Here is a 27847-nt window from a genome sequence, read left to right on the forward strand (position 1 = left end):
CTACTTTCACTGTGCAGGCTGTATTTAGATAACAAACTTGTTAAGATATCATAGGTTCAGCTTCATTGCCATAGAAAAGACACTCCTTCTCAGCAGACACCATAGTCTTCCAGGACTTACTGGTCTTTCTGCCCCTTTCCAAAATGGTGTGTGTGTGTGTGTGTGTGTGTGTGTGTGTGTGTGTGTGTATGTATAAAATTGTGTTGGGTGTCCCAGTTCCTCACCTATTGATAAGTTGGGTGTTTCTGCTTTGGATTCAGTGTATTGAAGAAGAAGCTTTATCATGAGTGGCCAGAACTATGCTTATCCAGGCATAGAAGAATAAGTTTCCAGAATTATACTGATTCAGGAAATAGGAAGCATTGATTCTCCCTTAGAGTCTAAGACATCACTAATCCTAGGTACTTGGCTAGGTTTACAGTAACAAACATAAATTCCCTTCTGTTGAGGGATGAATTAGAGATGACTAAACAGGTGTTGGTTACCCCAAATATAACTTTCCCACAATCACATCTTTGAATATATCTTGCTGTGATAGTCTTTATGGTGGTTCATAAGCTTTACTGCTGAAAAATTATTATAATTACATTTATTTCTCTTCTTTTAAGCATTTATTTATTTATTCATTTATTACTTATTTATTTATTATGTACACCTTTTTTTGCCTGCACACCAGCAGAGGGCACCAGCTCTCATTATACATGGTTTTGAGCCCCACTGTGGTTGCTGGAAATAGATCTCAGGACATCTAGAAGAGCAGTCAGTGCTCTTAATTGCTGATACAGGTTTGGATGGCCCCCTGGTGGAAGGATAAGAATCTTTCCCTGGTGCACGAGTGGGATTTTTTGAGCACACTACCTATGATGGGACACCTTGTGCAGCCTTGAGGCAGAGAGAAGGGCTTAGACTTGCCTCTACGGATGTGCCTCCCCAAGGGAGGCCTTGCCTTCTTGTGGGTAGGAGTAAGGGGTGTTGGGAGGGAGAGGCTGGAGGGGTAGGAGAATGGAAGAAGGGGACCTTTGGTGTGTAAAATGAATGAAAAAATTCTTAGCTAAAAATAATAATTGTGTTTCTTTCTTGGCAGTTTTTAGCAGCTTCAAATACTCTGAAAGCTGGTCCTCAGGCAGGAGGCTTCCCAGTCAATTCCATGTCAATACTTGCATATCTGTATCTGAAGTGTGTGGTGTCTTCATTAATAGAGCATATTTTCAATTTCTGGGAAGCAACAAGATGAGTGTCCTCAGCTTATATGGTTGTGAGCTTATTTTGGATTCCCCTGAAAAATGACCTAGAGAAAGGTTTCTCATGCCTGATATTGAGATTCTTGTAAGACGGTTTGTGTATCTAGGGAATTGCTATCATCCCCAAAGTGCAATTCATTTAACATTTATATGTAAACACATACTCAATTAGTTATTTCACACATGTATTTCATATTTTACTTTTTATTAAATCTGTCCTCTAAATACTATATTTTTATCATATTTTCCCCTCTATTTATGGCTCCCCAATCTTACACACAGATCTTTGAATCCAATTTTATATTTTTTCTTATCTCTCTTAAACAAAACAAACCACAAATGGAAATCATAACAAATAAGCAAAAAGAATAAAATAAACCAATGCCCGAAGAAAAAGAATAAAAGGAAGCCCCCTGCCCAGAACACAGAAAATAAAAACCAACGAAATATATCTTGTGTGTCCAGCTACAACAAAATGCATGACCCAAGAGTGTGGTTGAAATAATCATTGAAACACCATTCTAGAAAATTCTTTTGCAAAAAGCAAGAACTGCACACTATTTCTTCTTTATGGATTGGATTTGAGTCCACGTCTACTTGTTAGTACTGTGATATTTTTTTGGCTGGTACCACTGCAGATCTTATGTATGTTTCCAACACTGTTGTGATTTCATGTGATTGTTTAGTCCTGCTGATTTCTAGGTGATAATGTTACCATGAAGATGTCCACTACCTCTGCCTCTTTAAATATTTCCACATTTTTTCCCATATAGATCCCTGAGGCTTGTGGGTTAGGATTTCTCTATAGTACCAGCTACTGAGGTGATATTCCAGGGTTCAACACTTACTTCTGTCATCAAATATGGAAAAGTCTACCTGGTGCCCAAGTAGAAGCCTTTCCCCTACTGACTAGCATGCAAGTTGCTAGAAAGTACTCTTCAGAATAACACATAGAAAAATAGGTGGGAATAAAGACTAGCAGGGTCCATTTATGAATGATTCCTCCCATTCAATATATACATGTAGAACCAAACAATCAATCCATCTACAAAACCCTCCCAACCTAAGGCTCAGGGAACATTGAAGAAGGAAGGAAAGATCTTGAAAGCCTGAAGATGAGGGAGATTCCTATGAGAATATGTGTACTATGAAGAGCAGAATGTATACAGTAAAGTCTCACCCACATTATCACCAAAATGTAAGGTCAACAAAGATGACATTATGAAACTTGATAAACTGGATAGGAAATGATGAAAGCTGGGAATGGAAGAGAGGGTCACCCCAAGGAAATGGAACAGAGATATTTTAAGTGTCATCTAAAAGTCTTAAAACTAGGAATGGATCAGTAAAGTGATTTATCCCTGAACTTTTGAAGAGAATTTAAATCTGGTCTCATGAAAATAACATAACATTTTGGGACAAAGATGCACCCTAACAACCCTGCACTGGAGGCCAAGATGGAGAGCACCTCCACAGCCACCATGACCTTTCCTTTGGTGCTGTGGTAGATAGGGAGGAAGGTGATCCAGATACTGCAGAACACCAGCATGCTGAAGGTCAGGAATTTAGCTTCATTGAATCTGTCAGAACGATTCTGGGCCAAGAAAGCCACAGTGAAGCTCCCCAGAGCCAAGGAGCCCAAGTATCCCAAGACAAAATGGAATGCAATAGCTGAAACTTTGCTGCACACAATGATAATCTGTCCATGCTCAGAGTGTGTATCTGTGTCAATAAAGGGAGGGGCCATGACCAGCCAGATTCCACAGAGAATGAATTGGATCAAGGTACAGATGGGAATGACAAATTTAGGTGCCCCTGATACCAGTATCCCTCTCATTCTTTTTCCTGGAGTTGTGAGCTTGAAGGCCAAGACAACCGTAATAGTCTTGGCCAAGACTGTAGACACAGCCACTGTGAAAAAGACTCCAAATGTGGTCTGCTGAAGGATACAGGTGACTATGTGGGGATGCCCAATGAAGAGCAATGAACAGAGGAAACAGATTGTGATGGAGATCAGTAGGATGTAGCTGAGAATGCGGTTATTGGCCTTCACTATGGGAGTGTTATTATACTTCACAAAAGCACCAAGAACAAGAGCCGTGAGGGCAGAGAAGCACAGGGACATGCAGGCCAGAGTCATCCCCAATGGGTCTTCATAAGCTAGAAAGGAGACATGTCTTTGCAGGCAGCGTGTGTGCTCTGGGTTGGAATACTGATCCTCTGGACAGTGAACACACTGCTCCACATCTGCAGAAGGAAATTAAAAATTCCATCATTATAGTCTTAATCTTTTAGTGTCTGTATTAATCAGTGGATACCTCAATAACTGTTTTTGTCTTCATTGATAATTTTTTCCTTGTTGCTATATGGAGCAGCAAGGTCAGGCTGCTCTGTAGCAATTCATCCTTGGTGATGGAAATCACCACCTTTACCATAAAGGGAACAGAGTAGCTTCTTATTCCCAGTTATCAACTTGCATATTTATGCAAGTTTTTAAAATAAGGAATAACTTGGTTTCTTAGGGCTTATAAATGGTAATAAAAACAGCTCAGATTAAATTCTCAAACATTATACTTATTATCTACAGATCTTTGTACTGTGAATGTGTGGTGGATAAAGTGAGAGAGGCTTTTATATGCTCAGAGATGTGATTGCTCAGTCACTAGGGAATGGACCTATTTGAAAAGATTAAAATATGTGTTCTTATTGTAGTAGGTTTGACCTTGTTGGGAGAAGTGTGTCACTGAGGATGGGCTTTCATTTTTTCAAAAGCTCAAGCATACCTCAGTGCCTCTCTTTTCATGCTCCTGTGGATCTGTATGTAGAACACTCATCTTCTCCAGAACTGTGTCTGTCTCTGTTCTGACATGTTCTCTGACATTATGACAATGGTTTAAAACTGTAAGCAAGCCCCAATTAAATGCTTTATTCATAAGTCTTGTCATGGTTATGGTGTCTCTTCACTGTAATATAACACACACGAAGACAAAAATAATAGGGAGGAGTGAAATATTACTGTGACAGGCCCAGCCATGCTTCTCATTGCCAAAATGTGGCCTTTGGAACTAGGGATTAGGAAAGCAGTTGAATGTTTTAAGTAAGGCTTCATTGGCCATGCTATTGGGATCATGGAAAGTAGTCCTGAGGGATATTTGAACAGTGGGAACCTCTGAAACTCAAGCAGTTTCATAGGCATAAAAATTAGCAAAATGCTCAGATGATATTCCTTTATATTTTGACTAAGAGTGTAGTTCCTACTTGTTCCAGTCCAAAAATATGTCTGAGGCCAAACTGAAGAGTTTTGAATTAGGAAAATTGAGGAAATTTTAAGACAGTCTAGTGTTGTCTTGCTGGGGATGCTGTGAATGTGTTGCTCTGATTGATTGATAAATAAAACACTGATTGGCCAGTAACCAGGCAGAAAGTATAGGATATGTGGGACAAGCAGAGAAGATAATTGTGGGAAATGGAAGGCTGAGTCAGGAGATGCCATCCTGCCATCCAGGAAGCAACATGTAAAGGCAACAGGTAAAGCCATAGAACATGTGGCGTCATACAGATTAACTGAAATGGGTTAATTGAAGATATAAGAACTGGATAACAAGGAGCCTGCCAGAGCCAAACAGTTTATAAGTAATGTAAGTCTCTATGTGTTTACTTGGCTGTGGGACTGGCTAGTGATAGACATTTGTCCTGATCATAAGCCAGGCAAGACCAGGAAAACTTGAGCAACATTCACTTCCTTATGTGGTTATTAATTGTCACTCTTAGTCAAATCCATAGTGAAAAGGAGCTAGGTGAGCATGGAAAAATACTAAATAAATGGTTTGAGAAGAAAAGGAGTCCCAGGAAGTGTAATCCAGGTAATTTCAGAGCTTAAAGAGATAAAATATTTCAAGGAAAGCCTGTTGCAAAATGGAATAAAGGAAATGACAACATCAAGGTAAGAATGCACTGAGCTAAGCTTCCAACTTGTGAAATGAAATACATTAGGTTTTGGTGAAAGAAATCATTGAAAATAAAAATCAGGTAAAACTGTATTTAAACATCCTAATAAGCAGAAAACATTGCAAGATTTGGTCACATGGTTCTGGCTTTGAGCAAAGGATAGAAGAAGGCAGGTGTGGAACCTCCATCCATAGCTAAGTAAGGTCACTAGGACAGGTATTTGTCCAAGGTGTCCCTACATGGAGGCCAAAAGGTACCTTTGACAGAAGCAGGGAAGGTGAAGCACAGATTTCATTGGAGATTCCAAGATGTTGGACATGGCAGAGTCATGAAGCACCTGCCAAGGTACTTGCAGACAGGGTGATGAACCAGCCCAAGAGAGAGTAGTTTGGTACAATCAACAAAACAGAAAGGTATTGGAGATCTGAAGAGTGCTTTAAAATAGACACGGAGATTCAGAATTTGGAGTTTGTCCTGCTGGACTTTTGACTTTGGACGAAATGCATTTTAAATTATGATGTGCCTATGAGCCTAGGGGGACCAGAGACCATTATATAGGATTTTGAGTGAGAATGACCCCCACAGGCTCCTAGATTATTATGCTTGTTCTCCAGGGAGAGGCATGATTGAAAAGGATTAAGTGATTTATTCTTGTGGGAGTACCTGTGACATTTTTGGAGGAAGTGTGTCATTGACGATGGGATTTGGTTTCTGAGTAAACATAAGTAGCCCCAGTGTCTCTCTCTTCCTTCTGCCTGAGAATCTGGAAAGAGAACACTCAGCCACTTCTCCAGAACCATATCTACCTGTGTGCGGCCGGGGTCCTTGTAATTACAACAATAGACTGAACCTCTGATACTGTCAGTGAGCCACAATTAAATTCTTTCCTCAAAAAATAATGTTCATGCTCATGGTGCCTCTTCATAATAATAGAACACTGACTAAGACAGCATACCCAGATCACAAAGGCAGGGGATGCAATGCTATGTATGTGTATTTTGCTTGTGCCGTTGGTCTGTATCTTCATACAGAGTCAATGATTGACAATTCTCTCAGGTACACACTGTTTTCATAAATCAATATTTCCATTAAAGAAAGCTGTACTCTCATGCACCATTGGAGATCCCATTGGAGATCACCATTGGAGATCCCAAGATGTTGGACACGGCAGAGTCATGAGGCACCTGACAAGGTACTTGCAGATAGGGTGATGAACCAGCCCAAGAGAGAGTAGTTTGGTACAATCAACAAAACAGGAAGGTATTGGAGATCTGAAGAGTGCTTTAAAATATACACGGAGATGCAGAATTTGGAGTTTGTCCTGCTGGACTTTTGACTTTGGACGAAATGCATTTTAAATTATGATGTGCCTATGAGCCTAGGGGGACCAGAGACCATTATATAGGATTTTGAGTGAGAATGACCCCCACAGGCTCCTAGATTATTATGCTTGTTCTCCAGAGAAAGGCATGATTGAAAAGGATTAAGTGATTTATTCTTGTGGGAGTACCTGTGACATTTTTGGAGGAAGTGTGTCATTGACGATGGGCTTTGGTTTCTGAGTAAACACAAGTAGCCCCAGTGTCTCTCTCTTCCTTCTGCCTGAGAATCTGGAAAGAGAACACTCAGCCACTTCTCCAGAACCATATCTACCTGTGTGCGGCCGGGGTCCTTGTAATTACAACAATAGACTGAACCTCTGATAGTGTCAGTGAGCCACAATTAAATGCTTTCCTCAAAAAATAATGTTCATGCTCATGGTGCCTCTTCATAATAATAGAACACTGACTAAGACAGCATGCCCAGATCACAAAGGCAGGGGATACGATGCTATGTATGTGTATTTTGCTTGTGCCGTTGGTCTTGTATCTTCATACAGAGTCAATGATTGACAATTCTCTCAGGTCCACACTGTTTTCATAAATCAATATTTCCATTAAAGAAAGCTGTACTCTCATGCACCAAAATGCCCATAGTTTTAAGTTCATAACATCAAAGTTTAATATAAATATTTGGACAAAAGGACATGTACTTTTTCTACTATGTTTTATTCCAATGATGTCTGGTATGTGGATATCTATAATTTTACATTTACTTTGATTCTTGCCACTATTCATCTATGTATTAGAAAAAAATCCAAACAACTCATGAATTTTGAATATGTTACAACATAAAAATTTAAATATTTTTAACATTGTATTTAAAATTCATCCATACATATAGTGTATTTGGATTTAATCTACCTTCCTTGTCTTTTTGCTATTGACTTGAGAATTGAGTAGACATGTCACTGTGTTTCAAGTGAGGCTAATGCTGGTAATGAAAAGAGAAATGAAAGGGACATAATTAATTTTAAACTAAAAAAGATTTAAATTAAATATATGCTCATGTTTACATGGTATGCATAAATGTGCACACGTGATTTTTTGAGTGATTTTTTGCATGTTAGTGTAAGCACACATGCATCTGTGCATGTATTTGCAGTTCATAAGACAATCATCAGGTGTTTTTCTTCAGTTCCCTCTCTTTTAGTAAGTCTCTTTTTGTTCCCAACTGCACTTTCCAACCTGGATGAGATGCAAGATTATGGCTATTCTGAAAACTTTTCTTATCTCTTGGTAGGATGTGATTGCTGAAGAATACTATCACATCTTGGGATGTATTCTTGGGAGCTGAATACTCATCCCAATCATTTCACAGTAATTGCTTTGCTCTGTAAGCTATTCCTTAAGATCTTAAATACATTTTATTAAATACAAGAGTCTGAAACTCTCTCTGGTCCTCATCAGTGATAAGCTGTGTGCCAGGTGGACAATAATGTGGACTGGCTGATTCTGTTTTAAATTCAATTCATACAAATGGTGAAGGAAGATTAGACATATGGGTAGCAATACTGTGTTCAAAGAATTCTTGTAGAATAAATTACAAAATATTTCTGGATTTCATTAAACATTTTTTGGAGTGAGGGACTCTTCTCCCAACCAGTGAGTCCTGCCTCTAGGATCTAGGCCCTTGGACACAGCCAGTCCTGGGAACCCTTACCCACCTCTGCCCCAGTTGCAGTCCAGCAGAGAAAGCTCCTCCATGCCCCGCTCAAAACCATCCATTAGACCCTGCAATTTACAAGACCCCCACCCTACCCCAATTCCCATCTGCCTGTGACCCAAGTAACTTCCTGAGACACAGAAACCAAAGTGCCATCTCTCATTGGACCAAGAGTGGCTTCCTGAGACAGAATCTGTCAGCTCTGACTGGACGAAGAGCCCTGATAAAACCAGGAGTGTCTCCCTGATTCACAGAATCACCTAGCTTGGATTGGACCAAGAGCAGCTCCCTGAGATACAGAATCTGTCAGCTCCAATTAGACCAAGAGCTAAGTTTAAGACAGACACAGAGTGGACCATAGCAGCTCACTTAGACACAGGCACCACTTGCACCTGTTGGAGGAAGAGAAGGGCAGATATGAGTGCAAAAATACATATAACAACATAAAGAGCAATATGGCATCACCAGAACATAGCTGTTCTACAACAGCAAGACCTGAACATCACAATGTAGCAGAAGCAGAAGAAAGTAACCTTAAAGATAATTCATGTAAATACTAGAGGCCTTTAAAGAGCAAATAAAATATTCCCTTAAAAATTGAGGAAAACACAAACAAAAAATGTGAAAAAAATCAATAATTCCCTTAAAGAAACCTAAGAAAAACATGAAAAATATTAATCATGTGAAGGAAACTGTTGAAGACTCATCCTGAGTGAGGTCACCCAGACTCAGGACAAACATGGTATGTTCTCACTCATAAGTGGATACGAGATGTAAAGGAAATGATAACCAGACTATATACCCCAGCTCCAGAGAAGCTAACTAACAAGGAAGACCCAAAGAGGGATGCATGGATCACCCTAGGAAAGGGGAATACTTGAGATTTCCATGAGTGAACTGGGGGTGAGGTGTGGCAATAAAGGATAGGGTATGGAGGATGAGAAATAAGAGAATGGGATGGTCAAGCTGGAAAAGTGATGGAGAGAGAATTCAATGAAAGAGATACCATGATAGAGGGAAATGTCATGGGAATAGAGAGAAAGTGGGTACAAGGGAAGTTGCCAGGAATCCACAAAGATGACCCCATCTTGGACAACTAGAAATAGTGGTGAGGGTGCTTGAACTGGTCTGCTCTAGTTATCTGTTATCATAGAGTCTTCATCCAGTAACTGATGGAAGCCTATACAGAGATCCACAGCCAAACACCAGGCAGTGCTCCAGGAATCCAGTCAAAGAGAGATAATAGGGATTCTATGAGCAGTGACATCAAGACCATGGTGGGAAAACATGCAGGGATGTCCAAACCAAACTTGTGGAAACTCATGAAAGTGGGATCAATGGCTGTGGAGCCTGCATGGGATTGGACTATGCTCTCTGCATCATGACACAGTTGTGTATCTTGATCTGCTTTGAGGCCCCCTGGAGGAAGGACAGAATCCATCTGATACATGAGAGGCTATTTTGGAGCTCACTAACTATAATAGGACACCTCGTGAAGCCTTGAGCCAGGGGAAGGGCTTGGACTTGCCTCTACTGGATGTGCTTACCCGTGGGAGGCCTTCCCTTCTTGTTGTATGGAATGGAGTTAAGTTGGGGGGGAGGCTGAAGGAGGGAAGAGAGGGATCTCTGATTGGTGTGTAAAATGACTGCAAAATTTTTATTGAAAAAAGTTTTTTTTTTAAAATATAGATTGTGTAACCTTCATTGTGTGAGCAAGATGTGTTATTTAAGGAAGACAGTTCAATTTCCTCCCAGAGTTCTTATTATGGTTGATATCAGAGAAATCATTCTATTAAAATCACATATTTTATGTCTTCAGTTTCCTTCAAGGACTATTCTATTTTTGAAAGGAGAAGATATTCCATTTCAGCAATGTCTTCTGCAGACAAACACATACCAGTCTCATTGGAAACCTCATGCTCTGGGCACCAGGCACAGTCAAAGCAGCAGTCTGCTGCGTGTTCTTGATGAAATTTCCTGAATCCAGGAGTGCATGTCACACTGCATGTAGAAGTCGGAAGCTGAAACGAACAAAGTAACAGACACAGGTTTCAAATATTTTTCTATTATCACACATTACATATCATATTCAGGTATCTGAGCATTTTCTATATACCTGCAATGAAGTTGAAGGACCCACAATGTTTATTACATTGAGTCACATTGTATGTATCAAGTTTGATTATAGAGATTAGAAATTGTGTCTTCCCTGATCAAAATCATCCAAAAGGCTTGCTTAGGAGGCATGCATTGCTCCCGAAGGGTTTAAAATCAAAATCAAGGATGATAAATTGGGTGGGGGAGAAGACAGAGTGGGATTATATAGAGTCACAGAATGAAAAAACTGGGCATGTGGTAGGAGTCTCTCACTGGCTTAAAATTTTATGTTAAATGAAAGTTTGGGATTTAGAAATATGTTTCTGGAAACAATTGCATGCTATCCTTGATTAAGCTATAAAGATGTTGACACAGAATCACAAAATTTAATGGTTTCTATCTAGTTATAAAATTTTAATGATCTACATATTGTGTTTTTATTTTGTATATCTGTTTCTGTGGTATGAGATGAATTGAAATACAACTCTTGGTGTCTATGGATCCCCAAAGGATTGTATCACCATGACCTGGACATATTGGAAGTTGTGAATCATCAAAAACAGAGCTGTGTGAACTGAGCTTGGGCCCTTCCCAAGAGCAGAGACTGTTGTTAACCACCAAGCCATCACTCTGATCCCACACATTTTTATAGCACAGATGTACTGCAAGGAATGAAAATGATTGTGTACACACCAGTGTTGCTCCCATGATCTGCTCCAAGTCTTCAGAAATGTGCAGTTGTTGGCTCTGTGGGAAATAGGAGGAATAACCTCCTAGTTTCACCTTTAATCCAAAGCCTTGTGGGAAATTCCAAATGTTGTATATGTCATAGTCTGCACACAGTTTTTCTCTCAGATTCATGTCCACCAGCTCTCCAATAGGGTTAGTAAATACCCTCTTCTTCAACAAAGAAGCCATCTAAGTGAGATACATAATTAAATGATTACCTATGCTTATCCAGTAAGGCAAAGTGACATTGTGAATGACCCATAATTTTCAATGTGTTCCAGAAAAGACAAGAATATTGATAATATCCTATCTAGTTAATATAAGATATCTCATGTATAATTACATTTTGTTACACTTCATATGCATTATTCATGGTGCAAATAGAAGAAATGTTATCAAATAATAACATAGTTAAAGAGATCTGAACATTTGTTATTTGCATGGAAACTGTCCAAAGGGATGGTTTTACTTAAGTGTGTATGGGTTAATTTGAGTATGTGTGTGTAGCAAAAATTATTTTTAAAAAGAGACAAGTTGTGTAATTAAGCAGGGAGAGGACTGGAAGTTTTTGAAAGGAATAGAGGGAATGCATATCAGGCAAATACATTATACATATAAGAGATAAAAGTAAAATTATTAACACCAAGCAGTCATTATTTGTCAACATTGATACTTCATATAAATAATTATTTATGACATTTATTAATACATATTTTGTGTCTCTAGAAAGAAATTCTTCTTTAGTTGTCACTTAAGGATTTTATGATAACATTTTCAGTGACTATTTCCAATATTAAACACATTTGTTAAAATGTTGAGATACATTCTCACAAAAATACCTACTTCACATACAAATAGTTGTCATCCATTGAGTGTTAATCTTATGAAGTCGATTTGTTGACATAAAATATTCATATTAGGGAGATTTGATAATTCTTTGTATTGATAGAACAGTCCATGACAAGTTTATATGAACACTTGTGGGGCCATTTAGTAATATAATGACTTAAGAATGATGGAAAGTAAGATAATTTACCTGATGACAGTCACGGAATATTCCTCTGAGTTCAGCTATAGGCTGAGAATCTACTAGTTGATAAACAATTTCATGGTAGGTGTGGGCAACAGCGTACACAGCATTGTATAAATTGTAACCTTCTGCACTCATGACCATGTCAAATTTGTGTTGTGATAACCACTCAACTGTAGTGCTGAACAAATAATAATTCATTGAGCTAAAATTAGTCTCAGAGACTGAACAGTTAAAATAATTCCACTTTGTTCTCATCTGAGAAATGTCTACTGGATATTTGGAAATGTTCAATATTTGCATAAAATGCCTAAATTTGGAAACTTTACCACAGTGCTCTTCAAAAGTGACAGTCCCTTGGAAGGGGTCAAGGCTGAAATCTCTCTTACTTGTGGTGACATCCCAATGTGAGGTGGTGACCCAGATTCTCTGTACACCTAAATAGCCCCACCTTCTGAAGCTCACTTCTAGGGTAGAGTTCATTTCACCATAAATAATAACAACCTTTGCTGATGATGCCATGATTTGTTTGTCATATATTCCAGCCCTTGCTGTGTACAATTGCATGTTATCTGGGATCACATTCACAAAAGCTAAGCAAACTCCATTTCTTTGCATCTCTTCTCTTAAGTCTGAGAGAAACTGAATCCCCTGGTCATCATCTGAGACAACCAGCCCTACCCAGGTCCATGTAAAATAAAGCATCAAAGAGACCATGGCCTTGGGCAAACATGTATCCTTGTGTGCTATCTGGTAGACATAGGGAAATAGGACATTATCACTCAGGAGAGGATGAAATGGTCCAAAGAAAATCTGAAGGATAAAAACAAAGAAAGCAATGTGAGGAAATATAATAGGCAGAAACTTCATTCATAGATATGAGTTGTATTACTCACCTTCCAGACCTCCTACAGAAGACAGCTAGATAAACCTGTCAATGTTGAGTTGGATTCTAGAATATTTATGACAAGTCTGAATGTTCAACAAAGGTTTTGCATTTCTGCACCCCACCAATTCATTTATTTTTGTAATACAAAGAAATGTTGGTGACATACCAAAAAGTGATTTCTTAATCCTTTAGAAGATATAGATTAGCACACACCAACTCATGTTGCCCATTCATTCTCTGTAAAAGCTTGGGATTGGCATAGACAAGCTGCTATCTCTAATTTGTACCACTCTGTCATACCTTGGGAGATGTGATAATGGTTGTCATTTTTATAGAGGTACTCCATGATGGTCCTATAAGTGATACATCACATATAAAATTTCTACACTCATAATTAGGAATTATTGAAAAATTTGCTTGTGGTGAATATATTAAATCAATTACTTCTGTTGTATTAGAACACAGGCCAACAAGGATGGAAAATAGCAAAGACATGTTGGGTAAAAGGTAAGGGTTCCTGTTGATCTCTTCAGTAGCAAAAATCAATGCCAGAAAAAACTCAAATTTCTCTGTCGGTACTCTAAAAATGACACAAGAGCATCATAGAGGATATTACAAATATGAAATGTTCAAAGCCAATGAAATAAACCTTTTTCTATGCCCCCTCTAAATTTGTATATTAATTCTGGATTTCTTCATGTCAGGGTATGGAAAAAGTGATCTTTATAGGTGAAATCATTTCCAGAACTCATCTAAATAGATCATTCTGAGATAACAGTTTTCTCTTTGTCAAAATACATAAGGGGCTTTTGTGATCCCTGAATGCTATCTACAGGCCTAGACATTCAGTCTGCTCTACATTTGTTTTGTGATTGTCATTCTCTAGAGAAACATGAAAAAAACAATTACATGAACCATATATCTACAGAATGGCGCTTTATCCTTAATTTGTTAAAGGATAACTAAAGAAGGATTAAAGTTGTGCAGATTTTATTCATTAAAATTTTCATTCATATGTAAAAGTGTCTTGACCATATTGAGTATATCAAAAAAATCACACAATAGATCCTGGTCTTCAACCCAATGTAGAAGTCTCCTGCTCTTCCCAAGCTCATGCTGTAACTAGGAATTAAAAGAGATCAAGTGTATACAAATATAAAACGAAGAAGTCAAACTATTAATATTTGCAGAGGTTATTATAGTATACATAAATGACCATAAAATCCTATCAGGGAACTGCTACAGCTGATAATCACATTCAGTGTTGTGCATAAATACAAGATTAACTTAAAAACATCCCATGTCCTCTTATATATGAATGATCAATGGGCTGAAAAAACAATCAGAAAAACAACCCCATTGACAATAGCCACAAATTAAAAAAAAAATATATGGGTATAACTCTAACCAAGCAAATGAAAGTCCTGCATGAAAAAATCTTCAAGCATTTGAAGAAAGAGAAAGAAATATCAGAAGATGGAAAGATCTCCCATGCTCAGGAATTGGTAGAGTTAACATAGTTAAAATGTCAATCTTACCAAAATCCATATATAGATTCAAAGCAATTCCCATCACATTCCAATACAATTCTGTACAGATATTGAAAAAAAACAATACTCAATATCAAATGGGAAAACAAAAAAAAAAAACAGGATAGATAAACAATTCTCTACAATAAAATGACCCCGTAGTTAACATTGTCTCTGATTTCAAGCTCCACGACAAAGCTATAACAATAAAAACCACAGGTAACACAGGGTATTAGGATAAAAACAGAGAGTTTATCCAATGGGATTAAGTTGGAAGGTCCAGATATTAAACCAAAAACTGATGGACACCTGGTTTTTGAAAAGGAAACCAAAATTTTACAAAGGAAAATAGAAAGCATCTCAAAAAAGTGGTGCTGACATAACAGTGTGTCAACATATAGATGAATGCAAATAGATCCATATCTGTCACCATGCACAAAACTCAAGTCCATGAGGATGAAAGAACTCAATATAAAACAACTTACACTGAACCTGATAGAAAAGAAAGTTGCAAAGAGCCTTGAGCGCACGGCCAGGTGACATGTTCTTGAACAAAATACCAATAGTGCAAGCTCTAAGATTGAAAATTAATGAATGGTACCTCATGAAATTGAACAGCTTTTGTAAGGCAAAGAGAACCATCAATAGGGCCAAATGGCAGCCTACAAAATAGGGAAAGGTCTTCAACAACCCCCACATCAGACAAAATATAAAAAACTGATTTCTAAATATATAATGATTTGACTTCCAAAGCATATAATGAACTGAACTAGACATCAACAAACTAAATAATCTAATTAAAAATGGAGGACAAATGTAAAGAGAGAAAGTAAGTAAATTGGTTGCAACAACTCTGGGTTTAGTCCCTGATTTTAGCAGCAAAACGTGAGTATTGAAACTCTGGGAAAGGTGTCCTCTCTACCTGGGGAGTCAGGCAACAAATGGAGATGCACGGAATAGCTCTGATGGCTGAACTTCAAGGAGAAAGTTCAGCCCTGGAAGGTGAGGTATCTTGGACACCTGGAGTTGCTGAGAACAACAGATCTGCCCTGAAGGTTTCCTGGACACCTGGAGCTGTTGTGCAGAGCTCTGACTGCTGGAACTGCAAAAAAGCAGCCAAACCCTGGAAGGGACAATTTTTCTGACTTCCCAAGAAAGTCATGCCTGTAACTGTTTCAGCAGGCAAGGGTATACTGACTATTTGGGAAAGTCACAGTATAAATGGTGTGAAGGGGGATGATCTCCCAGCAGGATATAGCAATCTTGCTCCTCTCTTGGAGAGCTGCTACAGCTGAGCTTTGCTCTGTATCCACTTAAGGGGGCTTCCTAGCTGAGCTCTGCTTCTCTAGCCCAAGATGATGCTTCTTTTACTTCACACTGCAAAAGGGGAAACCATTGCATAAATGTAGCAATCTCCTCCAACTCCAGAGAAAAGTGTTATTTTTCAGCTCACTCTTTCTGTGTTCACTGAGAGACATCTCAGCAAAGATCTTCTGTTCAGCTCTTCCTTGCTCTGCTCTTTCAGCTCTCCCTTGTTTGGCCTCTGAGGGACATCTCAGCAAGGATCTTCTCTATGCCAGTGAATGAATATCTTCACACCCAAATCTCTGTTGAGAAAGAGATTTATTTGGGAAGAAGGTGTCCAGGAGAGTGGCTGCCTCTACCAGGGTGGAGAGAACAGCCATTTTTTTTCTAACTGACCAGGCAGGGTGGTTTACATAAAGAAGTCTTGGGGGTGCAGTCAATGAGGGGTTGACTTGGGGCCCAAGGTTCTACTGTCTTGCTCTGTGATTGGTTGGTTTCACAACTCATTTGGCCAAGGGCAGAGTTGGCTCTGATCTAAACTGAGCCAAACTGTGTTTTTCCTTCCCTGATCTGATCCACCTTTCCCTAGTTTTGGGCTCATGGTCAGGGTTGCTTTCTTTAGCCACCTTCTTTTCTCTACATTCCCCCTTGTTTTCTTTAGTAATAAATAAGCAGATGGGGGTTGGAAAGGGTAATAAGCAGCTGGGGATTGAAAAGGGAAATAAGCATTTGGAGGTTGGAAAGGGGGCAAAGTTATCATTAGACCGCTTCCTGCTGAATTGTGGCATCAAGGTTCTTGGTACAATCTTGATCTTCCTCCTCAAGATGTAACCAGGTTCTGCAGATGTCTGGCTTTGTTGACAGTGGCTGGTAATCCCGTAATATTAACATGTTCAGAGTTTGGTCCCAAATATTTTGGATCTGTTGTTGAATAAATCTAGCCGAGAAGTTTATGAGGGAGGGTGCAAATAGTAGAACCAGGAAAGTGAAGAAAAGATGGGATAAGAAAGGTAGCATCCATTTCTATATCTGACTATTAGTGCTCTACTGTCTAGGGGCATCAAGCTATTTCTGAGTTGAAGATGCATTTGGAGTTGTTGGGTCTTAACTTTCACTAACCCTGATTGATTGATATAAAAGCAACATTCTTACCCAAGAAACAGACAAAGACCACTTCTTTCTGCTGTTAAGAAACCCAATCCTCTCTGATTTTTAATACTACAGTGGCCAGTGAGTCTATTTGTTCCTGAAGAGTAAGGATGGTCTGAGCTACTTTTTGGAAATCCTGGATGAATTGTGAGAAAGGCTGATTATAAATAGCTAGAGAAGTAATCAGTTCTGCTATTCCAGTGGCTATACATGCAGTTATGCCCAGGATTGCTAGGAAGGGTATTATTTGGATGGCTTGTTTGTCATGCCTTGCTGCTATGAACTTAGTGATGGGAATTGGCAAGGGTTCTTCACCAGGTATCACCCCTGATTTAGGAAACAGGAATACTAGGGCAGAAGTCCCAGACCACCTAGCAGGTAAACAGTGATAAACCAGAGTACCACAGAGAATAGAGGCATTGTGAATGTTTGGACATAGGGGCTGGGTATTAGTACCAAGGGTAATGGTATTATTGCATTCTGAACAATCCAGAGTACCCATGAAGTGTACTCCTGAGGAGTTAAAGCAGTCTTTAATGCCAAAGAGAATGTGAGAGACATAAGGGGTAATGGTGAAATTTGGCTTGGAGTAATTAATAATTGGTAAGGTGGGAGAATCTAATAGGACAATGGGTGAGGCCACAAATGATGGATGAGTGTTTGACTCTGGAAGACTCATAACCAGCATTCTCCAAAATTGTCAGCCTGAGCATCATTCAATAGCTGATATGTGGTAGTTAGGGTCTGAAACAAGAGATGATGTGACAAGGAGGTGCTATCATAAAAAAAAAAAGAGGGTGACATTGAGGATGTAAGAGCCTTTGAGGATGTTGTACCACTTCTACTCTATCCATTCCTAGGGTCTGAGGGAGTGGAATGTGTGCCCTCTATAATTTGAGCATATCTGGTGGGCAAATTTGATAGATGCTATAGTAAAGTTTCCCAATAACTCCCATTTTTCAATTAGAATGCCATGGGTCCTTAATCAGAAAGTAAAAGATTCTCCATTTGTTATTACAGGCAGAGTTGTTTCCTGCATATGCATTATGTTTCCAGCAGTCTCCAGACCCTACCACATGAGTGGTCCAATTTAACAGCTGGGCATATGTCTCCTAAACCTTAAATCTCCAAATGTAGAGTTTAATAGCAATATGAGTGAGTGGGAAGAATTAGAAGGAGAAGAGGTAGGGCACGGCCTGATAGGGTGGGGCATGATCCTTGACAGGTTGATGAGGTCTCATTATTCTGAGACAAGGAGCAGGCTGGTGGTCTGTATATAGTTTTTGGGGTTGTCTCTTTGATAATTGACATGCATGGTTAGAACTATCAATTCAGCCTACTGATTTGTGGTATGGGCTGGAAGATATGGTGTTTTGACCACTATGGTATGTGAATTAATTGCATATCCTACTCCACGTACTCTTTGTTTATAAAGGTACTGCCATCTGTATACCATGTATAAGTAACCAGAGGTAGTGCTCTTTCCTGAGTATGTATCAGATAGTGTAGTAACTCTTTTAGAGTCTCAATGCATGAGTGTGATGGTAAGTATTCCAGGACTGGTTGGGAGAGAAGGTTTGAGATGTTAAGAGGTGGACAAGGTTGAAAAGTCATTGGTGTGTTCTCCACCAAAGCCACCTGAAGGGAGAGAACTTGAGAGGGAGGTAATATTTGAAGCCTGTTATATGTTAAAAGGTATGACAGATGGTGAGGAGAAAGGACAGTAATCAATGACCCAAATGTTGACTTCATTGGAGCTGGTTTCCATCTGGGGTCTCAGGATCCAAGTTGGTACAATTTGAGAGGGCCTACTCTTTCAGCTCTCCATTGTTTTGTCCACTGGGGGATATCTCTATGCCAGTGACCTTCTCTATGCCAGTGAATGAAGATCTTTACACCCAAAACTCTTTGGAGAAAAAGATTTATTCGGCAAGGAAAAGTCCAGAAGAGTACCTTCCTCTACCAGAGTGGAGAGAACAGACTTTTTTCCTAACTGACCAGGCAGGGCAGTTTACACAGGATGTCTTGGAGTCAATGAGGGGTTGACTTGGGGCCCAGGGTTCTACTGTCCTGCTATGTGATTGGTTGGTTTCACAACTCAGTTAGCCAGGGGCAGAGATGGCTCTGATCTGACTGAGCCAAACTGTGTTTCTTTCTGTCCTGATCTGATCCATCTTTCCCTAGTTCTGGGATCCAGATTCAGGGTGGGTTTCTTTAGCCAGACACTTTTCCCTATGGAGAATTCTCCAAAGAGAAATCTCACATGTCCCAGAAGTTTTAAAGAAATGTTCAATATCCTTAGTCATCAGGAAAATGTAAATCAAAACTTCACTGAGGTTACATATTATATCTGTCAGAATATTGAAGATCAGTAAAATAAATGATAGTTCACCCTCATGAGGATGCAAAGCAAGTGGAACACTCCTCCATTGTGGATGGGAGTGGACACTTATACAGCCAATATGGAAATCAGCATAGTTATTTTTCATGAAGATGAGAATTATTCTATCTCAAGATCCAGATATGCTACTCTTATGAATATACCTAAAGGATGCTTCATCCTATCAAAAGGACATTTTCTCAACCATATCCATTGCTGCTCTATTCTTATTTGCCAGAAAATATAAACAACATACATGTCTCTAAATGTAAAAATTGATAAAGAAAATGTATTGTACATTTCTACAATGAAGTATTACTCAGCAGTTAAAAAAATGACACCATGAAATTGGGAGACAAATGGGATGAACTAGAAAAAAATTACTCTAGGTAAGATAATGAAGACCCAAAACATAAATATGGTCCATACTCATTTATATGTGGATATTATTTGCTTAATACATGATAACACAGCTACAGACTGTAGACTCAGAGAGAAGAGGTATAGAAGACATGACGAGAGAGCATGTGGATTGCAATGGGGGTGGAGAAATAGAATACAAATTATGGGTTGACTGGGAATGGGAGAGTGAAAATGTGGAAGTAGGCATTAACTGTGGTACACCTGGTCATGAGAAAAAATTACACTCAGGGTGCTCCTAGAAGCAATGCTTCTTATAGAAATAACCCAAACAGGAGACTTCAACCTCCTGGATTATGCAGAAGATGTGGCAAAGGCTGACACTGGACTAATGAATGCAGATCGACAAGAGATACACATGGCAATCCTTTACCATTGGAAAACACCTAAGAGGGCCTCCTCCAGGCACCCAGATTGAATGTGGTCCAGTCATTTCCAGTCATTGTGGAGGAAATTCCTCCACAGGACAATAAAATAATCCAGGACCTATTGTAAAGCACAGTAATGCACTGGATGATAGAACAGCTCTGATCAAAAACTGTAAAAAAACATGATAAAACAAACATTTTGGAAGACCTCCATAAAAGAACAAAGACCAAAGCTTTGAGTATGAATTGATCACATTATTCTAGAAGGCTTTGAGGACACAGGTGCAGATCTCACTATAACTACACCAAAATCATGGCATCCGGATTGTCCTCTTCAAAAGGCAGATGTCCAGTTTCTAAGGATTGGAACCCCATCTCGGGTAAAACAAAGCACAAGATATGTTGAATGCATAGGGCCAGAATGACAATGGGGAAGGCTGAAGCTGTATGTGACTAATGTAGCAGTGAATCTTTGTGGCAGAGATACGTTTCAGCAATGGAATACCTAGATCAACATTTCTCCAATCTCAGAAGTGGAATATAGACCAATTTATGTTTCTTGGAATAATATTATGACATATGATAAATATAGCCTCCAACCATTCAGGCTGTACACAAACAGAGCACAACCACCATTAAACAATATACCTCTCAGAGGTACCATTGGCACTGCTTTTGAAATAGCTAGCTGGTAAACCTGTCAGGGTTGGACCATGCCCTATGACAAAGGACAAACTACAAGCCTTAGAACAGCTTGTTCAGGAGCAGTTAAATGCTCAGCATATTGAAGAATCTACCAGCCCTTCAAATTCTCCTGTATTTGTGATTAAAAAGAAATCTGTTCAATGGAGAATGCAGATGGATCTGAAAACCATCAATAACGTCATTCAGTCAACGGGATCTGTACAGCCTGGAACACCTTTGCTTTCTCTGTTACCTAAAAGATGACCTATTATAGTTACTGACTTAAAAGACTGTTTTTTAACACTATCTCTACAAGAAAAGCACAGGGAAATATCTGCCTTCACAGTACCTACTTATAGTAATTCTCAGGCAGTTAAGAGATATCGGTTGAAGTTATTCCCCCAGGGTAGGTTAAATTGCCTTACCCTGGGCAATATTTCATGTAAAAAATGTTGGAAATAATTTGTGCACAATTTCCACTATATATTTATCTGATCCAAAATCAGGTAAGTAAAAGAGCATGTATAAAGAAGTCACAAAAGTACATTTCTAACTCTATTTAAGATATTTTGTGTATTGTCACAATTTTGAGGTCACTGTCCATATATGCTATATCTGTTTACAGATTACTTATATGGATTATGTGAAACCTGAGTCCTTAAGTTATTTAGGGAGGTAAGACTTACAGATTAATAGTCACCCATGCTTGTCATATCAATAGTTAAGTTAGGTAAGCTTTCCAGATTTACAGGAAATCAGGTCAGATGGATATGTCGTCTGCTGTGGGATGGTCTGTATGTCAAATGTGTTGCTGATTGGTCAATAAATAAATCACTGATTGGCCAGTGGTCAGGCAGGAATTATAGGCGGGACTAACAGAGAGGAGAATTGAGAGAACAGGAAGCTGGGTGGGAGAGACACTGCCAGCCGCCACCATGACAAGCTGCATGGGAAGATGCTGGTAAGCCATGAGCCAAGTGGCAAGGTATAGATTTATAGAAATGGATTAATTTAAGATATAAGAACAGTTAACAAGAAGCCTGCCACGGCCATACAGTTTGTAAGCAATATAAGTCTCTGTGTTTACTTGGTTGGGTCTGAGTGGCTATGGGACTGGCGGGTGAGAGAGATTTGTCCTGACTGTGGGCCAGGCAGGAAAACTCTAGTGACAAATGGTGCCCAACGTGTTAGCAAGAGTTTCCACCTATAACCTGAGGAAAAAAAAAGATTTTAAAACAGAGCCAAAAACAGTTCCTAGTTGTTTCTCTCAAGTTAGTGGCAGCCTGCATGTTTGAGCTACTATGGCAGGTTCCTGGCATGTGCCCTCGACCTGCAGTATGGCGGGAATGAGGCCTGTACAAGTGGCACATTAAGCTGTGTGGTAGATTTAGCCTTTGCTAGTACAAAACAACAAAAAAAGAGGTTTCTGTGCTACACGCTGCTTTGAATGAAGCATAGACCCACTATTTCTGAGAGTTGATGGCTCCCAGAGCTGCCAGAAAAGGTACCACTGCCATGTTGGGAAGCTGAAGTGGGCGGAGCCAGCAGCCACAGCACCAGCGCCTTTTGAGGCTTAGAAGGCTGCAGTTTAAAGCAATAGGCTCAAGCTAATATAAGAAAATAAGCCACGTAAAGATGGCTACCACACAGAGAATCTGGATTATGTTCTCTTTTATATTTGTAACTGAAGAAAAACATTTGATCGTAAAAGTTGTTGAGTTAAACCAATATGGATATTTTAAAGGTACCTTGACTTCAAAATTTGGATGTAAGGATATGTTGCTTTAGAAAGGAGGCTCTGCTTTTGTTTCCACAGAAAGCCAGAGGCTATGGATTTGTTCCAGATTAAGATACATCAGGTTTGACCAGCCAAGACCACCTGAAAGGTCTCCGATGACACCATGGCCCAAATGATCCAACATCCAGAACCGTTTCAAGGCAACTGGCTCAGACAATACACCCTCATGGACTATTCCATAATCCTAAAATAGTCTTTGTGTCCCCATAAGATACAGTGCCCCCCTCCAGCAGGAAGTAGTAAGAGAATCTACGCCCAAATTCCCAAATATACCAAGCTGACTTTGGAGATGTATAAAGGTTAAAACCTTCCTTTATAAGAAAAGAAAAGGGGAAGTGCTGTGGGATGGTCTGTATGTCAAATGTGTTGCTGATTGGTCAATAAATAAATCACTGATTGGCCAGTGGTCAGGCAGAAAGTATAGGTGGGACTAACAGAGAGGAGAATTGAGAGAACAGGAAGCTGGGTGGGAGAGACACTGCCAGCCGCCACCATGACAAACCGCATGGGAAAATGCTGGTAAGCCACGAGCCGAGTGGCAAGGTATAGATTTATAGAAATGGATTAATTTAAGATATAAGAACAGTTAGCAAGAAGCCTGCCATGGCCATACAGTTTGTAAGCAATATAAGTCTCTGTGTTTACTTGGTTGGGTCTGAGTGGCTGTGGGACTGGCGGGTGAGAGAGCTTTGTCCTGACTGTGGGCCAGGCAAGAAAACTCTAGCAACAGTAGTCTTCAAATATTTCATAGACCTAGAGACTATGGCATTTAATAGTTTTGATAATTTATAATTCTGTTTATGAGAGGCACAATAGTTCCTGGCAGCACTGATCTACTCCCAAGAGAATGTTGGGGTTCTAAGACATTCCTTCTATAAGTTTGTCTTCTTCTTGGCACAAAATGGCCTCCTGGGCAAAGACTGCCCTTGCCTTAACTGATGACAGTATGCATACTGATCTTTTTGGATGAGTGGGACACAAGAAAACGAGACTTCTGAAACTTGCCAAGACACAGTAAGATGGTTTTCCAAAATTCCTGCTTCTAAAAATTGTCGGTCAGATATTCTCGGACTGTAGTCAGAATTAATGCCACAATGATGCTCCCAATTTTTAGGTGACTTTCCATATTTTCAGCTGTCTCTATCTATTTTCAAATTTTTTTGGTAATTGCTTGCAATTTGTATTTTCCCAGGTACTAATATCTTCCTTCTTAGATCTTTGATGGGATTGAAGATTAGATAGTTACAGTTATAGTCCCCTCATATCTTAGCTAAGAACATCTTAGATACTAAACTTAGTATATTAAGGCTAGGGCAGCTATTGGAATCATCTTGACAATTGGCCATTTACCTATGATCCAGACATGTAGCATGTGTTTCTTGTTTGATGTTGTTTTTGTCAGTTGTAGTTCCATTTTTCTTTATGTGATTTACTCTTTGTATTTCCTGGATAACATTTGATAATCATTCTTAATGTATATAGTTTGCATTAGGTTTAGAACCTTCTTATTGAGACAAAAAAGGAGGAAATATAAGGGTATTTGCTTTGCCCATAACCTGGGACTATGGAGCCCAAAGAAGCCAGTGCTGCTTGACATTGTATGTGACCTCTTAAAAGGAGGATAAAAGATAAAATAAATGGGTAAAACAGAGAAGAACTTCATGATCACTCTTTCCTCTCCTTTTAAGAGGTCACATACAGTGGCAAGAAGCACTTCTTACTTTGGGCCATATCGCCCAAAGTAAGCAAAAACCACTACAAACTGGAGGCAAAACAGTTGAGGGAGGGAATGTGGGCAAAGACATGTAGCATTTAGGGGAATTTAAGGAGTGACAAGGAAATCCAGTGCAGTGAATATTTTCTTAAATATGTGAAAGTGATCCTGATGATGTCTCCTAATTATGAGGGAGATGGCGTTCCAACTGGCAACCCCACTCACCAAATAATGCTTCCAGGACTAGAACTGGGTTACATACAATTTTGTTCTTGGTCAATGAGGTACCATGGAAAATCCAAGCAAAACCAACTCTTTGCAAGATAATAATATATTCCTGCAAAAGGATAGCAAGGCCTCATTGCTGAAGATGACATCCATACAATGCATTGACTATGCAGAGGTTAAGCTGCTGCCTCCATACAACCTTTGCACATACATTCTAGTATCTTTGGCATGTGAAGGTACTCTGAAGGCTATGAAAGAGAAACTTAAAATATTTGACCCAAAAAGAAAAACATATATATCATCTTCTTAGCATGTCGTGGAAATTTTTCCAAAAGTGATCACATACTTGGACACAAAGCTAGTCTCAACAAATATAAGAACATTGAAATAACACCCTGTTATCTGACCCTCATGGAATAAAAGTATATTTCAACAACAACCAAAAGATGACAATTCATGTGGAAGAAGCACTATATTACATGACTACTGGATCAAGACAGACCTAAAGAAAGAAATTAAAGACTTTCTGTAGTTCAGGGAAAATGAATACACAATATACAAAAACTTATGAGACATTATGAAAGTGATGCCAGCACTAAGGGTGTGTATGAAAACAATTAGATACCACACTAACTACTTCACAGCACATCTGACAGCTCAAAAAAAAAAAAAAAACAGGCAAGCACACAGAAGAGAAGTTGATGACAGGAAATCAACAGAGGGCTGAAATTGAATAGATTTTTGCACTTGGACTGGGAATGGGTGGAGATGTTAACAGGAGGGATCAGGTGTGGGACACATGGAGGAAAGGAGAGAGTAGAGAAAGACAACTGCAAGTTGGATGGCTCAGAAATGTAGAGTAAAACCAAACATGACTAACAGGAAGAAAGAAAAGTATGGAAAGGAAGAACAAAAGAAGAAAAAGAAAGGAAGGAGGGAAGGAAGGAAAGACAGAAGTCAATGAAATGATTTCTAATGTTACTCTACTATATCCATAGAACAGTGTAGTCTGATCATCATCAGAAAGACTACCTTGAGCACCTAATCGGATAAGGTGCAGAGACCCACACCTGAAAAACAGGCAGAGTTAGGGAACCCTGCAAAAGAAGGAGAGGAAGGATGGAGGCCCAGAGTGGTCAAGGACCCCAGGAGAACACAGTTCATAGAATCAACAAAGAAGGGTTCCTACAGGCTCACAGAGACTGATGTGACAATCAGAGTCTGCAGGCTCTGTGCTAGGTCCTCTGCATATGTTATGATTGTTTACCTTTCAGTTTTTGTGGGACGTTGAACAGTGGGATTCAGGGTATGTCTGACTCTGTTGCCTGCTTGGGACCATTTTCCTTTTTTTTTTTTTTTGTTTTTTCGAGACAGGGTTTCTCTGTGTAGCTTTGCGCCTTTCCTGGAACTCGCTTTGGAGACCAGGCTGGCCTCGAACTCACAGAGATCCGCCTGGCTCTGCCTCCCGAGTGCTGGGATTAAAGGCGTGCGCCACCACCGCCCAGCCCATTTTCCTTTTACTAGTTTGCCTTGTCCTCCTTGACATGAGTGTTTGTGCCTCATCTTAAGTTATGCTGAATACAATAAGTACCTATGATAATTAAGAGTTCATCAAATGTTTTGTTTCCATTGGTAGAGATAGAAAGGTTTTCTATGTTTATTGTTCTATGCTATTTATATGTAAAAATTATGTGAAAGACCCTAAAAGCTATGTGATGTGTGTTTAAGTTTGGTTCAATACATTTTGCAATAAAAGATCAGCCATGCAAATAACTTTATTAAAGTATCATTAATAAAAATTTTCATTACGAGGTAGAATATCAAAGAGGAGGTGACAGAAATGCCAACCCTGCTGACCTGAAACTGAAAAACAATAATGGGAAGCAACCATCAGAATGAAAGTGTGCCCAGGACAGTAGGGCTAACAATTGCAATACATTCTTTAAAATTCCCATGAGAAAGCACAAAGAACCTCAGTACATGGATCAAAAAGGCCCAGGCACATTATACATCAGCAAAGATGAGGAATTTCAATACTATGTCCCTGTTATCTCTGCTCTGCTTCTACCAGTTTCAACATCTAACACATAGGATCTGAAAACCTCATTGATAAATTTCATCTTTTTTTCTCGTAAGAATATTTTAGTTCTCCAATAATTCTCTTCATGTTGCGTTTACTAATTAACTCTAAGGAATATCGATCACCTATCTGATATTAATCATGCCCCAAATCTGTGACTGGGCACAAGTGAAGCAAAATAAAACTGGGTTGGTATAGAATCTGACAGCTCATGGTTTTATTTTATCCATTGTCATTTTCAGCTGGAGAACATCAGGGACTGGTATAGAGATGATTTTTTTTTTTTTTTTTTTTTTGGTTTTTCGAGACAGGGTTTCTCTGTGTTAGCTTTGCACCTTTCCTGGAACTCGCTTTGGAGACCAAGCTGGCCTCGAACTCACAGAGATCTGCCTGGCTCTGCCTCCCGAGTGCTGGGATTAAAGGCATGCGCCACCACTGCCCGGCTTAGAGATGATTTTTAAAGTAATGTCTATGTCTACTCACACATATCTATGTAATACTTGACCTGCCATCTTATATACTAGTCACACACTTCTATTTCTATGGGTGAACATCTGCACTCTGGTTAGAGACCAAAATTAAGAAGCCTCTTTATGAATGGTTTGGTTACAATTACTAATGGAGGAATCCTTTGCACACACTTGAAGAGACACTGTAACACAGCCTCTAAACAGGGAACTCATGCCAGTTGTTTGTATTTGTGTTTTCATGTCCTATTCTGAGACCCTGGGCCATGACAGCTTTCACAATCAGGAGAACCATGAGGAGACAAGAAAGAGAAACCCGTCTCTCTCACCTTCCAGATTAATGAATTGGAATCTAATCTAAGAAAACTGCAGTACAATAAAAATGCATGAGAAAATACCAAAATAGTGATCAATAAAGGAGAAAATTTTCTGTGGTTCAAGCATGACAGAGGGAACCACAGAACAGAACTCCCTGAGTTTTCTTACACAAACTTGTAACTTATGACATTGATGCTGGAATTGAAGAAGTGAATGACTTACATAAAATCCGTCATATTATTATACAAATCTTCCTCGGGCGGTTCTGGAGACAGGTAAAGAAAAAACTCACAGTCATTCCTTAAACCTCCATGATCCTCTTCTGCATGCTTTAGTCTCCAAAAGCAGCTCGTTTCTGTCCAACTGTACAAGATGAGAGAAAACTTCAGGAGCAAGAGGGATATCAGGAGAGCACACAGCTTCCCCAT

General features: G+C 39.3%; 1 protein-coding gene across 4 annotated transcripts; it reads right to left on the bottom strand.

The window, feature by feature from the left end:
* Positions 1-2318: 2318 nt before the first annotated feature.
* LOC131900983 (vomeronasal type-2 receptor 116-like) lies at positions 2319-27847 on the bottom strand. 4 transcript variants are annotated; one of them, XM_059252287.1, is made up of 6 exons: positions 27642-27847; positions 13280-13559; positions 12097-12903; positions 11029-11249; positions 10132-10265; positions 2319-3488 (listed from the first exon to the last, which is right to left on the bottom strand). In XM_059252287.1, the coding sequence occupies exons 1-6, from the start codon at positions 27845-27847 to the stop codon at positions 2584-2586; spliced, it is 2553 nt and encodes an 850-aa protein (XP_059108270.1). In that variant the 3' UTR covers positions 2319-2583. The 4 variants fall into 4 exon arrangements, with proteins under 4 accessions (XP_059108270.1, XP_059108271.1, XP_059108273.1 ...); XM_059252288.1 differs by having other exon boundaries at positions 10132-10255; positions 11025-11249; XM_059252290.1 differs by lacking the exon at positions 11029-11249 and having other exon boundaries at positions 10132-10255.

This window comes from Peromyscus eremicus, unplaced genomic scaffold, assembly GCF_949786415.1.
Source record: "Peromyscus eremicus unplaced genomic scaffold, PerEre_H2_v1 PerEre#2#chrX_unloc_1, whole genome shotgun sequence".
In the NCBI taxonomy this organism is placed as follows: Eukaryota; Metazoa; Chordata; class Mammalia; order Rodentia; family Cricetidae; genus Peromyscus; species Peromyscus eremicus.

Coding starts and splice junctions, on each gene's coding strand:
- LOC131900983 (XM_059252287.1), bottom strand. CDS start 27,847: ATGGGGAAGCTGTGTGCTCTCCTGATATCCCTCTTGCTCCTGAAGTTT. Junction 12,904..13,279: donor CCATTATCACATCTCCCAAG/GTATGACAGAGT, acceptor TTTATCCTTCAG/ATTTTCTTTGGACCATTTCA. Junction 10,266..11,028: donor GAGCAGATCATGGGAGCAAC/ACTGGTGTGTAC, acceptor TCTGTTACTTTG/TTCGTTTCAGCTTCCGACTT.